Source organism: Conger conger, chromosome 4, assembly GCF_963514075.1.
Source record: "Conger conger chromosome 4, fConCon1.1, whole genome shotgun sequence".
NCBI lineage: Eukaryota > Metazoa > Chordata > Actinopteri > Anguilliformes > Congridae > Conger > Conger conger.
The window spans coordinates 58673465-58690520 of NC_083763.1; the positions used below are offsets into that span (position 1 = coordinate 58673465).

The 17056-nt window shown below is 43.5% G+C and overlaps 1 protein-coding gene across 1 annotated transcript in view; it reads left to right on the forward strand.

Annotated features, from left to right (window-relative positions):
* Positions 1-16241, forward strand: part of xpr1a (xenotropic and polytropic retrovirus receptor 1a) — a 100590-nt gene extending 84349 nt beyond the window's left edge. The window contains exons 12-15 of the mRNA XM_061239412.1: positions 6401-6567; positions 7038-7177; positions 7571-7792; positions 8215-16241. Of these exons, the coding sequence (XP_061095396.1) occupies positions 6401-6567; positions 7038-7177; positions 7571-7792; positions 8215-8275 (590 nt within the window). The 3' untranslated portion in view covers positions 8276-16241. The remainder of the gene's footprint in view (positions 1-6400; positions 6568-7037; positions 7178-7570; positions 7793-8214) is intronic.
* The last annotated feature ends 815 nt before the right edge of the window (positions 16242-17056 follow it).

The following is a 17056-nucleotide window of genomic DNA, read 5'->3' on the forward strand; positions in this document are numbered from 1 at the left end:
CGTGCTGATCGAACGTATGCACGTCCATTGTGGGGAAAGCCTGCCGCAATCTGTTTACCAGAGCATCCGGAGATATTAGCTTGTCCATCAGTCACCTACTCTATGCAGGATCAATGCGGAGTCTGTCGATACTGCGCATCCTTTTAAAATGCTGCCATTAAGCCGCGGGAGTAAAAAAGAAAGATGCAAATGGTGTCCGGGAGGAATAGTTTCATGAAGTACGCGGCGGTTTCCTGGAGTAGTTCTGCACACAGCTGCAGTAGGAAAGGGCCTTCAGCGTTCCTGCTGTTTTTCCCCCCGCACCAGTGCGTTTTGGGAAGATGCGGTGATAGTGTGTCTGAGGGCTCCCGGTGATTACCCGCTGCACAGTGGAGTGTGAGGCTGAGGCGGGACTGGCAGGAGAAATGAAATGAGGAAAATGGGACGGATGGGGGGGGGAGGGGGCGAGGGTGGCTCACACTGTCTCTGACTGTTAGGATGCCTGCCACACAAACCTACGGTTTATACGTTTCAGTGTGAATGGTGATGGGGAATGGACACTTAGGCAGGGGAAGAGAGGGTGGGACACAGTTAGAGACCGTAAAGATGTGACCAGAAGCACAGAGGATCCCAGCGTTGAGCCGAGAGATTAACGCGGAGAGAGACGGTGTGTTACGGTAAGCGAGGGAGATGGAGGACGATAGAATCAAGGATCAATGAAAGAAAAGGAGAAGAGAGAGAGGCGGGAGTGAGGGAGGAGGGAGTGAGGGACGGCAGGAGGGAGGGAAAGTGGACTTGCTGGAGGAGATTGAGCTGTAATTGCCTGCCTGCGGCGAACACATCTCCGGCGCACGCAGCTGGAATAGCAATGAGAGTCGAGCGTGAGCGGGTATGATTTTATCAGCGCAGACAAAGACCAGCGCGCCTGGTCACTTTCAGCCTCGCGCCGAGATCGCCCCGCGGTTCAGCGACCGCATTCCTGCGCTCCGCAGACGCCGTCATCGTGACCCCGCTCACTCCTGCTCCAGTCCAGTCCAGTCTAGACCCGCTGACCCGCTGACCTCTGACCCTCAAGCCCCAGACACACGGCCCCCTCAACTCTCTTACCATCCTTCAGTGTCCACCCCTGCCACAGAGTGTCCAGCTGGCCAGAGCTTTTCTCTCTCAACCCACAGTCCTTCAATGTCCTTGAGAATCCTTGGAAATATTTTTGATCTAATTCCATGAAATATTAATACAAGTGGGTCAATATTCTTGACCACTATCCTGGAAAAGTCACCGAATAGCCAAAACCTACAGGACTAATTTGACAGCTCACTGGCTCGTACATTAATACGTCAAGTGAAGTGTGTAACTTGGTGAACACAAAATATTCTGAAAGGAATGTGCCTCAAAATATAGAGCCACCTTGCAGTAAGTCACCCCATAGATCAAAGCAGACCTTAAAAGGTCATTGAAAAGTCATATGAATCTCATTCGACTGAACCCTGAACATTAATATTCACATTCTGTTCTCACTGGGATCCACATTTACGGAACATTTCTTAATGAGCGTCGAAAGGCGTTCGGCATGTCAGTCTCTCACTGAAAAATTGATCGATACTCACCTACTGGCACATCAGTAACCAGACTGTCATATTCACTAGCGACGTAAAAAAAAACCCATCCCCGGCGTAATGAGAGAAACTTTCTTTGTTTTTCTCGCGGAACGGGAGATAAGCGACGGAGAGGCTGGGGGTGGGTTGTAAAACATCGGCGGGGCTGTAGAACACGACAGCACGAGTGGCAGATAACAGCCCTGAGACAGATGACTGCTATTCCTGGGCGCTTATTACAATGTGAGCAGGGCCCGTGCTTTCAGCTCCCCTCTCTGTCGGCTCTTAAACGGCTGTTAACCGCTGGCTAGACGCATCCATTTAGAGCCCGTGACAGAAGCCAGCAGCTGCTGCTACCTTTAGAGACAGGCCCCACCTGAGCGGTTTCGCCCTGCTCAGGTGCACGGCTGGGGGAGATATTGGCCCCATGTAGGGATTACTGGCTGGGGGTTTGGTGTGGTCGTGATAATCCTCAGATTAGTATCATTCCTGTGATTAATGTGTGATGTTAGCTCGATTTGATGGCAATTGTAAGTGTTTCACTTGGTAAACAGCATACTAATGGTAGGTAGCTCAGCCCGGTGGCAAGACTCGTAGCTATACTGACAGTGAACAGGCAATGAGTCAATAGACTGATATTACTGCTTTGTGTTTGCTGGTTCCCTGCATGAGTAATGAAGGGTTTAGGTCTTCCGTTGGTTGCTTATTGTTTTTCATATTTGAAAAAAATCTAAACATGACTCACATTTCTTGCAAGACTGGTGCATCATCTTACTTGTTAGTGACCGTTTTGTTTTCGAACCCAATTTACCCAAACTAATTCCACTGTGCTGATTGGTATTGATAATTATTTTGTCACATCTTTCTTTGTGGAGCTTTGGTCACCCCAAAAAGAGCCTCATTCTGCTTTGAAATTCAGTTTAAACAAGCCTATAAATATGCCTTCTAAATGTGGTTTTCCACCAAATAAAAGCTTGATTAGCATACACAAATGGATTTAACAGGTGACCGTGAGCTGTTCTTGCTCCAAAATGTAATTACAAAGTGTAATTGTGTTCATTTTTAATACTTTTTGCACTGTAGAAACACTTTCTTACATGCACTGCATCACACGGTATACACGTACCCCTGGGGGTATTTTGGTAGAGTTGTTCAGTACAGTAACATCCCAGTAACATTGTCTGCTTCCGCTTAAAAAAGTAGTCTCAAATGAAATGCCAAACGCCTGGTAATGGGCTGATGGATAATTACGTAAATGAATATCCCCTTCAGGCTATGCAGTTATTATTTTGAGAGAGCTTATTTTATGGGCATTTGAAGGCTTGATTGCACGGCCCCATTAGACTGGATTGCAAAGCAGAGTGGAGTGGTTCTCAGGGTGACCAGAGTTCCACAAAGAAAGGGACAGAGAAAAATGATGATCATTACAAATTAGCACAGAGGAAATGGTTAGAAACAATTGTCAAAAAGTTAAAAAAATGTTATCCCTCAACAAATCAGCGTGCCTGACCACTTTTTGGCCAAATACATACATTGCTCTGATTGGGTTTCAATCGGAGCAAAATAGATGTAGCAGCAACTTAGCTATGCTAAGCTAAGTAACTTAGCATTGCTATCCTAAGTAACATGTAGTTTGGCTACCAGGCTAGCAGGAGTGGTATCCCCACGGAAAGCATATTAATGTGGATAGCTAGCTAATGATTATGCTGAGAGAGTCATGTTTGTCTTTGTTGAACATTGAGGTACAGATTGGCATGCGGTGCTGTAGCACAAGGAGCAGGTGGCATGATCAGTGGGTGTGCTGGGCACACACAGCTGAGTGGGGCAGGCCTGACTGCAGCAGTGTGTGTGTCCCAGAGCTGGAGATCAGGGCTGCAGATGAATGGGGCTGCCATGATGCCCCAGCTTCTGGTCCTCATCTCCTCATGTCTCAGCACAGGGCCTGTGGAGTTCACCAGCAGGAGGGACAGGGGCTCAGACACTGCACAGGCCTGCTGCCAGTGCCACACCTCCTGTCACTCTCTCACACACACACACACACACACACACGTCCTGTCACTCACACACACACACACTCACACACACACACGTCCTGTCACTCACACACACACACACACACACACTCACACACGTCCTGTCACTCACACACACACACACACCTCCTGTCACTCTCACACACACACTCACACATACTCTCACACACACACACACACACACACACACACACTCACACATACTCTCACACACACACACACTCACACACACACACACACACACACACACACGTCCTGTCACTCACACACACACACACATCCAGTCACTCACACACACACACACACACCCTTTCACTCACACACACACGGACAGATACACACACACACACACACAAGGACAGATGCACACACACACACACACACGCGCACACACGCATGGGCAGATGCACACACACACACACACACACACACAGAGACACTCACACACGGATGGATGGTCGGATGCACGCACAGGTGGTAAACAAAAAATAGCAACACAAATGTAGAATTGTACAGCCGTTTTGCCCATTATCTGTTGCCAGTGTGGCCTGCACTGTGACAGGAAAGCTAAAATACTAATCTTGTATACTCACACAAACATCTTGTAAATACTTGATTACCAATTACTCACACAGGGCCTATATTTATACAGCCATTTATCCTTTTTTTTATATCATACATTTTCACATTGATGCTTAGCTTATGCTACTTACAGCTTAGCTCACGCTAGAAGTACTTATTGACAGCTAAATTGTTCACTGAGGAAGCCTTAATCCTTTGCTGAGTACAGTGATTTAGCAGTGCAGCAAGCTAATTGAAACATTTATAAAATGTTCACAACAGAATTTGGAAAGTTTACCTGAAGGATTAGCCACAGCGGGTGTATTGTTCACGTGAACGTGGGGGAAAGGCTTGGGCAGAACACCGCTGCTGTGGGTAGTCGCCAATCCGAGCACAAACCAAGTGTTTTTACAACGTGCATTTTTGATGCCCTCATGAATTCGGTTTTGGCCTTGCGGCCTTCTGATGCGGCCTTGATGCCCGATGAGAATTTCGCCTTTGCCAGTGTGAAAGTGTCCTTGCCCTAAAATGATGAAATTTGACCCTGTTACCATTATGCAGTCGTTGACATCAGCCTCTCCCTTTGAAGGGTATGAGGTCGCCCGATCTCTACCGGGAAATTGCAGCCAACACCGTTACGTAACCACGGACACTTGTTGTTTTTACGTTTTCACATATTTTATGTGGCTCATTGCCCAAATAGCGTAGTAGTCTGTTAATTATTTGAACAATTATTACTTGATTGTGTGATAGGTGGCGTACTTTGTAGCGTACACTCCTCTCTGGTATGTTTGACAGGGATGTCTGGGCTGCCCTGCGGTAGAAAGTGGTGAGCGGGCTGGGAGATGACGAGCGATGACCTCAGTTAGCGCGATCTGTCACTGCAGGCCTGCTCGCCTTGTTTGTCAGGGTGAAGGTTGTCACAGGATTTTAGAGCTCGCGCCTGTCCTGTCACAGGATGAATAAGGCGTCTGCGGGCGCTGTGTCATTCGTGTTTGATTTTGCCTGGGGAGACCAGGGCCTGTGGCTCAGGCTCATTAATCAAAGCAGGGTATGTGAAAGATGTAAGCTTGTCAAAACACTGGATTGCCTGTCTCAATTCTGAAGTAAATCTACAGATGACGAATTATTCCTGGATTAGGAGTGAAGACGGCGTTTACTGTAAGCCAGTGTCACCCTCCTTGTAAATCAACCTGAAAAGAAATCAAAAACGGTCAGTATAAGCACAAAATAAATATTCATAGTTCAGTGTTTACATCTAGAGCCTGTTCATGGACGTACAATGTATTCATTGTAGAAGGCCTCCCTCTAGTGGGCGTGAGTATATAGCATGCAATAACGGCGAAGCGCTTATCACTTTTATTAGGGATCATGGCTCAGGCTACTGGTCAAAATACAAAATGGCCACCGTGTAGCTGATGACAGAGACATTTTTTATTGTTGTTTTTCAAGTGGCATGCAGAGGGAAGGGCAGCCTTATGTTTTAAGTGTTTGCCTGCACACAGCTAGCACGCAATCTGTTCAAAATAATAATACCATCAAGTAATTTGGAATATTTCATGTTTTGTTGTTCTGATTTGATCCTGATACCATATTTAGCAGTTATTATTATCCTCATTAATTTAATGACAATATTCATTTTAAATGAAAGCTTTTGATGTCTCTGTTCCAGCCTGATGGCATATCTTATGGATCCCTTTTCCTAAAAGGCCTCAATACTAAAAGCACTAATTGCTTATCCCTGCCCATATGTAGTCCTGCCAAATTCATCTCACTGAAAGTACTCTGTTGTACAGGCAGAATCGATTCTTGTGATTTCAGTGAAACAAAGAGCATTCATTAAGCACAAAATCAATTACCCACTCCCAGCTGTTATCTGTGTGAAATTTGTATTAGACACTAATATTCAAGTCAACAATCTATGATTGATTTCAAGTTTGTTGTGATGCAATTTACAGTATTGTATTTTCATTTAATAATCATCACATTCTGTATCTTGGTCTGTGACTGAGATTCTACTGGACGTGTGTTGAAAGGTGCCGCACTTAAGTGTGGAAGTTGAGCAGAAAGTGAAAGATTTCATGGCTTTTTTTGGAGTAAAGGATGTGTTGCCTAAAGGAAGATTCAGGGAAGGTACAGACCCTGACTGACGAGGTAGGTACAGACAGTAACTGACCTGACTGACGGGGTAGGTACAGACCCCGACTGACGCTCTGCCCCTCCGCCCCTCAGCCCGTAACCATGACGACGCGGAGGTCTTCTTCTACCTTCTCATCGTCTTCTCGGTGATCAGCTCCTGCTACACCCTGATCTGGGACCTGAAGATGGACTGGGGCCTGTTTGACCGCGGCGCCGGGGAGAACACCTTCCTGAGGGAGGAGATCGTGTACCCGCAGAAAGTGAGAGAGCGCCCCCTGCTGCAGCAGGAACGCCCCACCCTGTCTCACCCTGAGCCAGTCAGCAGCCTCCACAGAGCTGACAGACCAATGACACTGCCCCTCTGAGCCACCATACACTGCTGCGCTGCAAAAACCAACAAATGTGCTCATCTCAACTAGAATTTTAGTCTTATATTTAGACTTAAAATCTTATTTATTTGACTTTTTTGCTAAATAAGACAAAAATATTGCCATTGAGGTAAGACAGACCAATTTACAATGGGGTAAGCAAATTTCAGTTGTCAGGTAAACAGTAATTTAAAACCAGCTAATATTTTCTTTGTGAGTGGAAAGAAAAAGATCTTAAGTTTCCTTACAAGACTAAAATGCTTAAGACAGCCATTTGTTGCAGTGTGACTTCTGTACATGCAAGGCTTTTGAATGTGCCTGTCTGGGTTCTGACCGCTGTTCTGCGTGACCGTTCCGTGTAGGCGTACTACTACTGCGCCATTGTGGAAGACGTGATCCTGCGATTCGCCTGGACCATCCAGCTCTCTCTCACCACCATGAAGGTCTTCCCCTCCATCGCTGACATCTTAGCCACCATCCTGGCACCCCTGGAGGTCTTCAGGTGAGTCACCACACAGGCAGTAAGATGGCGCGTTATAAACTCTCTGAACTGCATGTTTTCAATCCCATAATGTGGACATTCTACTTGCTAGTTTACTACCTCAACTGCTACACACTCTACCCACTTTCTGTTAGACCCATTATACCTTTACACCTCGCTGGCCAGCGGAGGATGGGCTCCCCCTGTATAGCTGGTATCGCTGATTCTTCCCAAGATTTCTTCAGACTTTTTTTCCAGCCACCGTTTGAGGGTTTTTAACTCACGTGTTCGCTACCTGGGGGTTCAGGCCTGGTGTTTCTCCTCTTCTCCCTTCTGACAGCCCATAAAGTGTCACAGTCTTCTGTGAAAAGCGTTATATAAATATTGAGGGCGTTTGACCACCTCTCCTCCCAGGCGCTTTGTGTGGAACTTCTTCCGGCTGGAGAACGAGCACCTGAACAACTGCGGCGAGTTCCGGGCGGTGAGGGACATCTCGGTGGCTCCGCTCAACGCGGACGACCAGACCCTGCTGGAGCAGATGATGGACCAGGAGGACGGCGTGCGCAACCGGCAGGGCAAGAAGAGCTGGAAACGCAGCTACAGCCTGTCTCTGCGACGGCCTCTCCTGTCCTCACAGTACGGCTCTCCGTCCTCACCCTGTCCACACCCGACGGATAACAGTCCCGTGTTTTCCTGGAAGTGCTTAAGATAGTTTTGACGGTTACTATTCGACCGCCGAGGTATAATGAAAGATAAATTTTAAAATACACCACATGGTGGGGATGATCACTATTGCGTAATTATCGTGTGTAATATCGCCCAGCCATCTAGATTATTTTTCGCCACTGTCTAGAAAGTATCCCCCACTCTGTCAAGCTTGTTCAGCCTTAGGGTCTCTGCCTGTGCTATCTTATCGTATCCTGCTGTCACTAGTGAAACGCTCATTGACCGGGGTTAGGATTGACCGGGGTTAGGATTGACCGGGGTTAGGATTGGCCGGGTTTAGTGCCTGATGAACGGTGCCCTGTATGACATGCTCTTCTTCTCTTGTCCCACAGATCTAAGACCCGTGACACCAAGGTGTTGATAGAGGACACTGACGACGAGGCGTACTCATGAGCCTGTGGGGCCCGCTCGATGCCTGGGGCCACACTCTCCAGCCTGCTGTCCGAACAGAGCATCACAGAGCTGCCTCTCTGCACCTTCTGCTCACTCACACACACACACACTCACACACACATCTCAGATACACACAGACTCACACATACACGTACGCGTACACACACACACACACACACACACATCTCAGATACACACACACTCACACACACACACACACACACACACACACATCTCAGATACACACACACTCACACATACACGTACACGTACACACACACACACACACACACATCTCAGATACACACACACTCACACATACACGTACACGTACACACACACACGCACACACACACACACACACACACAGACACTCACACACACATCTCGGATACACTCACACACGCACACACACTCACACACACACACACACACACACACACACATATATCCCTTAGACACACTAACATCAAGCACTCCCATAGACAGACATACACACACGCGCACACACACACACACACACACACACACTGATGTTCAGTGCACTAACCCAGAGACACACTAACATCTCATAGACACAGAGGCACACACATTGTCACATAGAAATGATAATAGTCACAGACACAAGCAGTTGTACAACCAGGCATATACGTAATCTTATTTGATCAGACATGTATATACATATGTACACACACTCACTGACATACATTTGGAAAAGCAACCCATCCCTTGGATTTTCCTACAACACATTTTTTTAATTCAACATTTGTGCACATTATTTTTATTTTTATTTTTTCATCTATTTTTTTTGTTTGTATATTTGTTTAGGGGTTTATCTCGCCAACTATTTTTGAAGATTCATACATAACAAGCAAATGACTGTTTACAAACCTTTATATATCTATATATCAGGATCAACAGGGAGAAGATATTAATAATCAAAAGACTAATATGAATAATAAGACAACAGAGCATGGACTCAGAAACCAGACAATAACCACGCCTCATCCGGAAACCGTTTCTCACTGATGGATTTTTGGGAGGGTTTTCTTTGATGTTGCTTTTTTAATCTTGTTGAATCATATCGTCTTTACGTTGTCATGGAGTCAGTGTACATCCCTGGATGCACTTGCAGGAAAAGTGCGCGAAATACCAAGCAACTAACGGGAAAAAAGCCCACACATACTTTTCATAGTTTATTTCAAATTTTTTGATGTACATTGTCCTAACTTTTGCTGTTTTTATGTGTTATTGTTATTTATGAAAAGGAGAATGGCTTGAGCATCTGTGCAATGTGTAAGTGTTTTAAAAGGTGACAGCTGAGTTTCGGCTTTTGCTTTGCTGACTGAAGAGTGAAAGACTTTTATCTGGGTGTTTAAAAAACCTTCAGGTGGCCCAAATTCAGCCATGTTCCAGAGAGCAGGCCCCGCCCAAACACCTGCCTGTCGCAGCTCTGGACCAATGAAGGGTTCCGAGTTCATCGCTTAAGGAAAAACTGCATCCACCTTCTGGAATGTTGGTCTTGCCAAAGTGAATGTGATGCTACCATGGTCTAGTCAGAGAGCTGAATAGGTGATCAGGTTTCTTTCAGGCACCGAAAGTAGTGTTGCAGATAAATCGCTGATTTGTGTAACGTTTTTCTTGCCAAAAATGTAATGAAAATGTCCTTTTTGTTGTGATAACTCTAAATGTTAAATTTGCTGTTGAAAAAGGCGCATAGCCATTGCCATTTAGTTAAACTGATCCTAACATCTATTTCACAAAGATCGGTGTTTGTTGAAGTTGAGTTTTTGCCGTTTCAAAATCACTTCACTTCTTTATATTTATTAACGTATGAGCCAGGGCAGCACAGTCTTGTATAACTGTGTTTTTGTAGCCAAAACTTAATTTTGGCAAGACGTTTTTGTATTACTTTCTGTATATACAGTACAATATTTAGAGATGGGTAGGTTTGCGTTACTTTGGAAGAGTAACCAGTCTATTTTGTCATCAGTAGAATTGAAAACATGATAGTCTTAGTCATTTTGTATTTCTTCTGGGAAATCTAGTTTGGACTGCCAGGCTTTTGGGTGGTAATGAAACCTCCATTTTAATTAATCTTGTGTAATTACTCAGTGTCAAAACAAATGGTTAATATGTATGCAGAGGTGTTCTTGTCTGTATAGCGGTCAGGTAGCTTTGTGGCCAACATTTTTCTGCTCTGTGAAGGTCTCCTATTTCACAGCTCTGCCGGTTTTCACATGTTGTTTTATCAGACTTGTACCAGGCTCTAGTAACCCTAAATAATGGTCACTTGCACTGAAGGTGGTTCTGCTGTTTGCAGAACATGGACCAATCCTGTACTAGGCCTTTGACAGTTTTTCACCATTCATGTCTGCCTGTCTCCTCATCCACGCGTCATCCAATTTTGTCAAATTTCGGATGCATTCCCTTCATTTCGCATTACAGCCGATTACTCTGTCCTTTTCTGTAGAAGTTTGCCAAGGCTAACATTCGTATGACTGCGCTGCTTTTATAAGACCAGGGCATTGAATGAAACGTACAGGACATATTTCTGTGTGGCGGCCGTTCGGATCGGTCTGCTTTTCCCGTGCACCTGTCTTTGTGTGTGCAGTCCTTTTTCAGACTGTCTGATCGACCTGGGGACCAAGAGGAGAACCCTCATTGTGCAGACTGAGCCTGTGGCAATGACAGGGAGGAATAGAGACGAGTTCGATTTTAGATGGTGTTTCTTTAGGTTGTGTTCTGCTGAGATACCGTGTTCTTCGTTACTCAGTCAATGAAAGTTGAGGTCTGTTGAGTTTCCTTTGAAATGTTTGTTTGAGGGTGAATATGAGTGATTCCTGTTCTCTGTGCTGATAATGATGAACATTCTGGAATACCCACTAAAAAGAAATATGACTGCAGTTTTTCACCAAAGGGAGAGGATACTCAACTCCTGTTTTTTCCTCTCCTCCCATGCCACCTGAAGGACATTTAAACATCCAGGAATATCCTCAATGTCAAATGCGTTGCTGGGCACATAGTTGCTACAGCTGGTGTCAAATACGTAGGTGTGTACTTGTTTGTATTGAGGAAAAAAACACTTGAGGGCTTGGGAGTCTGTATATAATATGCCATATCCACTCTCCACTGCCCAAGCCTCAACGATCAAATCTGCTGGTCTGTCCTGACGTTTCAAGTAGCACAATAAATGAACATGATTTAAAGAGTAGATAGTGTTTATGAAGGTGTGAGCTCAGCGGGCCACCGTAAGGTTTGGCACACTGAGGTGGGGAACTTCAGAATGTCTGTTTAACCGCATAATGATGTTCCCCTTCCGCTCACAGTGGATATTTGTTTAATAATTGCAGTTAGTAATTGATGAGATATTTTCCTGCACAATAAGTTTGTGAAGTGGTCAACTGTATATGGTAATTTGGGAAAATGCACTTGGCAACCTTTCTGTTGGTTTCACTGTAAGCAGAGAAAAGGGTAATGCTGATGATATATTTCAATTTATCCAGGAGGTGAGGGTTTGAATGATTATATGTTATTGTTGATATTAATATTCTACCATGCATGCTCATTAAGGAGACTCTTAGAGCTATGAAAATTGTTAATGGAAACGGTCACAGAAATGTTTAGAAATGTAATTTATTTGAGCATAGAAGTGTGGTATCTGTCCTTATTCTCCACCTGTTGGGTGTTTGATAAAAGTGTACATTTTAGCAGTGGTACATGATACATTGCCCCTTTTGCTTCCGTCATATTTAGGAGACTTACCCAGTAAACATGACCCGTGTGGCCCTACCTCATATCTGCATAACAAAGGGCCACTAAGAATGCTTTAGCATTAACTATCAACATCTGGCTTGGTCTTATTGTGGTTTGTTCTTTGACAAAGACTGGCACTAGTTGTTGAGCTGAAGTACCGGTCGCTGGTCATTAGCTGCTGACACACTTCCGCTCTCATTTTTACTCATTTTGTGTATTCAAGCTAGGGGTTGGAATTTGGGTAGTTTGGCTTGTAATAGATTTGCCACAGTTGGCTCCAGACACTGTAACGTATGCTGGAGGTTATTCATTGAGACCTCCAGAATGCCAGCATCGGCTCCTGACTGTTAACATGCTGTTGAAATGTAGTGTTGCATTACTGGACTCACAACAGCGAACTACATTCCTCAGCGTCCAACAGTGGACCGACGGGTCATGTTTGCAGGGTAATCCTTCTGTTTTATGGACGTAGGGGCCCTGTGACTTTCTCCAGCTGGATCCACATTTGAATTAGAGAGCTGAAAATGCAACTGATGGCACATGCACAAGTGGCCAAGGAACCTCTTAATTTAATACCTATTGTCTGCAGAAATGTGTCCTGAATACAAGATGCAAATTATTTCATTTTTCTCACATGTATATCAGGGGCTGAGAGACCGAGTTGGTTGCCCTTTGCTCTGGTTGGCAGGGGATATCTGAACCCTGCAGAATGCCAAAGGTCTTTTCAAAGGGAATCAACTCCGGTCCATCTCTGGACTCCACTGAAATCCCACGGCATGGCCTATACAGTGTCACCTCCCTGTACCTACAGCACACAGCGGGATTTAAAGTGCACATACAGGAAGTCAGGTGCCCTTTAAATTGCTGTACGCAAGGGCAACAATTGGAGGATACCAACACAAGTATTTTCTGTTCATCATCCAATTGTTGCCGTTAATCAAAGGCACATCAGTGTGTGCTATTAATTACCTGGGCATTTAACTGGGTTTAACACTTTATGAATAAATGTCCTGTAAGCAAGTGATGTTTTATAAATTAACGGGCTTTCTTTAATCTGTCCTTCAGTTGCTCTAGTAACTGAGGGATAGTTTTATGTGCGCTTAGATTCTAAAAGATATTAGCAGGCTGATTCCCTTCCTGGCATGTGCCATTCTAAGTAAAAGATCAAATGTCCTCTAATGATCCCATTTAAAATTCAGATAGTTTGATTGAAGCATATTTGAATAATATACCTGTCAAAACACTCTCTTGGGAGTCTTAAGAGCCAGTCTTGTATGTGAGGAAATTTTCAGAAAACAGCTGTGGATTGTTAACAAGAACACCATGCATCAGCAAGTAGCTGTAACAAAATAGAAATACTTGATACTTTAATGTGTTTAAATGTATGGGCTTTTTATTGTTTTTCATAAAAACTGATCCACATCATTCGATTTACCGGTGAAATTAGATGTGGTGTGGTTGCAAATGATTATGCGTGCTATCTGAAGAGACAGGACCCGACTGTCTCTTGGAGTAGGCAGTTGGAGTTGGAGGGGGAGGGAGTGAGGTGGTCTATAATGCACAAGGGCCATTCCGGGCCAACTCCAGGAGGTTTCACCACCCCACCTCTCCGAGGTTTTCCGTTTTCTGTGTGTCGGCAGATAATGAGATACGATTCTTTAAACTTTAAACGGCTCTACCTGGAAAATGATAAAGAAAGATTTAATCTGATAATTGCCTACCAACACACAGAAAAAAATATACAAATCCAAGATGTGCTGTGGTGCAACCTCCTGCAGTTGGCACGGAAAGGCTCACAAGCTGAAATAATAATCCTCGGGTCTTCCCATTTTCACTCGTCTCTCTGTTCCTGCTTTGAGCACACGGTGCTATGGCTCTGGGTTCTCTGCGACTCACTGTTAGACCTCTGCTGTCTTCCCTCCAGCCCACGCCAGTCAGGAGGTGCTTAGAGATTTGTTGTATCATAGCAACCGAAGCCAGAAAAGAAAAGGTACATTCCAGTCTGCTTCTTTTGTATTCACACCTGTCCTCAACTCAAGGACAATGCTGTTGATGAAATCAAGGCTTGTGTTTAGATTATTTCTGTTCTTTCTCTCTTCTTGTAATTGAATTGGATTTGTTTGAGCCACCGCAGAAGGAACCCCAGGGTGTTGTACAGCTGACCTCTGCCCGTTTTATTTCTTGGAGACGATCTGTTGGACACTTAATTAACCCATGCAGACATTTTGAGCTTGCAATCCCAACACACCGGCAATGGCATCTGTTATACCCTTTGCGAGCACAATCGTTTTCGGCTGTAACTTTGAAGGTGGGCTGGCCCTTTTCATGGGAAGCCAGACTTTTCAGAGGAAGGTACTTGGTTCTGTGTTGCCGCCTGCTTTGTCGATCTGTCTTTCTGTCTTGCACTCTGTGGCTAAGCTGTGTTTCAGTCATGCAGGCACTGAGTTGGTGTCCAGTGAACAATGTGTGTGTGTTCTTCCTTGTTGTTGGCTTTTTTTTGTTTTTGTTTTCATTTTGCTTTGCATTATTAGTGCTCTTAATGCAACATAGTGGGGATGAGGGACCCAACAGGTTTCTCAGTAAAAACTCAATCAATTCAATTGTGTAACTTATTTGGAATGTAAAAACCAACTACAAGAAAAAGGATATACAATGGCGTGTGCCTTTTTTAGTAGATTTATGTGCTGTAGTACTGATTGTAGACAAAGAGCTGTCCTCAATCAAGACACTATAATAGTATATAATTGTATTTGTCATGTTGCTGCTTTATGTTACCATTTGTCAAAATATTTCATGAATACGAGCCATTTATTATGGACAATTTAACATGTACATCATAGTGACTGCAAACCAACATACAAAAGTCATTTATGTGCCAAGTTTTTGTATGCTGTGTTTGTTTTTGGTCCCTGTGCAATCTGAAATTCTCTAAGGTGAACACCAGAACAGTCACCCTACCCCGTCACCAAAGAGCATCCTACTGCAAGGTCGCCTTTGATTTTCTTGTAGTTTTTGCAATTCAGCGCCTTTTAAAATAAGACCTTGACACCTCTTCCCCACCCAAATGCAGGTACACACATGCACATTCACCCAGACTGTCCTCAGCCCCTCCCTGTCTCTGACCTGTTTTCACCCCTGACCCCACCCAGACCCAGACTGCAAGCACAAGCCCTCTATCCCCTTTCATCAGTTCTGTTTCTGTTGCTTTGCACTGTTGTCTTGCCTGCATGCTGCTTTCATTTTAATTGTACATATATTAATTTGTTTTTCATTACGTGGGTAAGAATCACTATAATGGTAATGATATCATTTTTTTATTATTCTTGTTTTTAAAACAAGCAGTATTTAGGTGATGAGGAGCATCTTGATTGTTCACAATCCTGCACTCTTTTAGTGTAATAACTGTCCAACTGTGTACGTGTAAAAAGAAGAAAATACAGTAAGTTAATATGGAATGTGATTGGTCTTATGTTGTTGGTGCTTCTTTCTGATTTTTCCTGGCTCCTTCATCTCCAAGGCTTGTGTCTAGGGCAGGTGGAGGGAGGGGGTTATGTGCAAACCTCATTCTGGAAAGTGCTGACATTTAAAAATCAAAAAGCAGGGGAACTTCTTTTACTATCTATGAATGGAAAAAAAAAAAACAATTACATGCATTATTGAGTAAAAACTGACCAAATGAACTATGTGCGGTCAGTGGTGGGAGAACTCTTCAAGCTTCAAGTTTGAGGGTTATTTTGTAGATTTTTTTTCTTTTTTGCACAAAAAGACTTGAATGATACAAGCCCTGATATCACTTTTTCTTACTGGGGGAAAGCCCCTCTGATCTGTTGATTATATTGCTTGCTAAATCCATGATGTTTAGTGCTTGATATCTCTCTGCATCTTTACTTCTCGATGTTGTACTCTTTCTTTCTAAAATAGATGACTGTGACAATGTTTGTAGTTAATAGATGGTTGTACCTAAAAAAGGTTAAAAAAAAAAAAACGTTAAAAAAAAAACTTATGTGGTTATGTGTTTAGAGACATTTTTAAAAAGAAAAGTTGAAAGGAAATGTCTTACAATCCCCCTTTTGCAGAGTAGTTTGTACCCGTTGAGTGTATTGCGCTGTACTATGATGGTTTTACTGATGGTCTGATTTGTATTTCTGTATACACTTTGGTGATCCTGTCATATCTGGGTTTTATAAACCACGCTTATTTTTAAAGTGTAGCTCTGTTGTCTGCCTGTTTATTTAACTGATTTAAATATTGTCTTCACATTATGTGTGGTTTGCACAAATGTAAAAAAATAATAATAATGGGGTGGTTGATTATTGGATTTAAACCCAAATAGTCTATATATGCAATTAACATTCCTTGTCACATACAGTATATGTATAAAAATCATCATAATTCAGAATATGGTTTTCAAAACAAGTAAGTATTAAGAAATCAAAGATTCTCTGGAAAGAGTCACGAGAAAAAGGACCATCAATTTCAAACAAACTTGGCGTGACATGAACATCTAGCAGTGAATCCACATTGTGTCTCTCCACTGGCTTTAATTGGAATGTGTGCTCAAAACCTAATTTTCAAGATAAAATGCAGTACAGAATGTCCCTCAGTGAGCAAAATATAAAAGCCTATTGTTTTCAATGATTTAAAAGGTCAAAAAGTATAAATATTGAACTTGGTGGATTACTCTTAGCCTGTAGCCTACTCGTATGTGAAAGGTATGTGGTGATGATGTTTCCACAGGTCCACCTTCATTATAAACAAATGTACTTTCAAATGAACACTTTATTCACAAACTGTTTTTGTCTTCTGGGTTATTTTTTTGTTCTTCATCTGCATAAAATTGTTCAATAATTAGTGACTGCTAAACTTATGACCATATTGTACACAGTTGGTAAAGAAAGTAATTGTGTCAATTATTATCTAGTCAATCATTAATTAATACGACCTGATGTTAGCCTATTCAGGCCCGACAAAACCAAATCTGAAATTCGTCGCTTTCCCTCACTGACAACCACAACGACTACGACT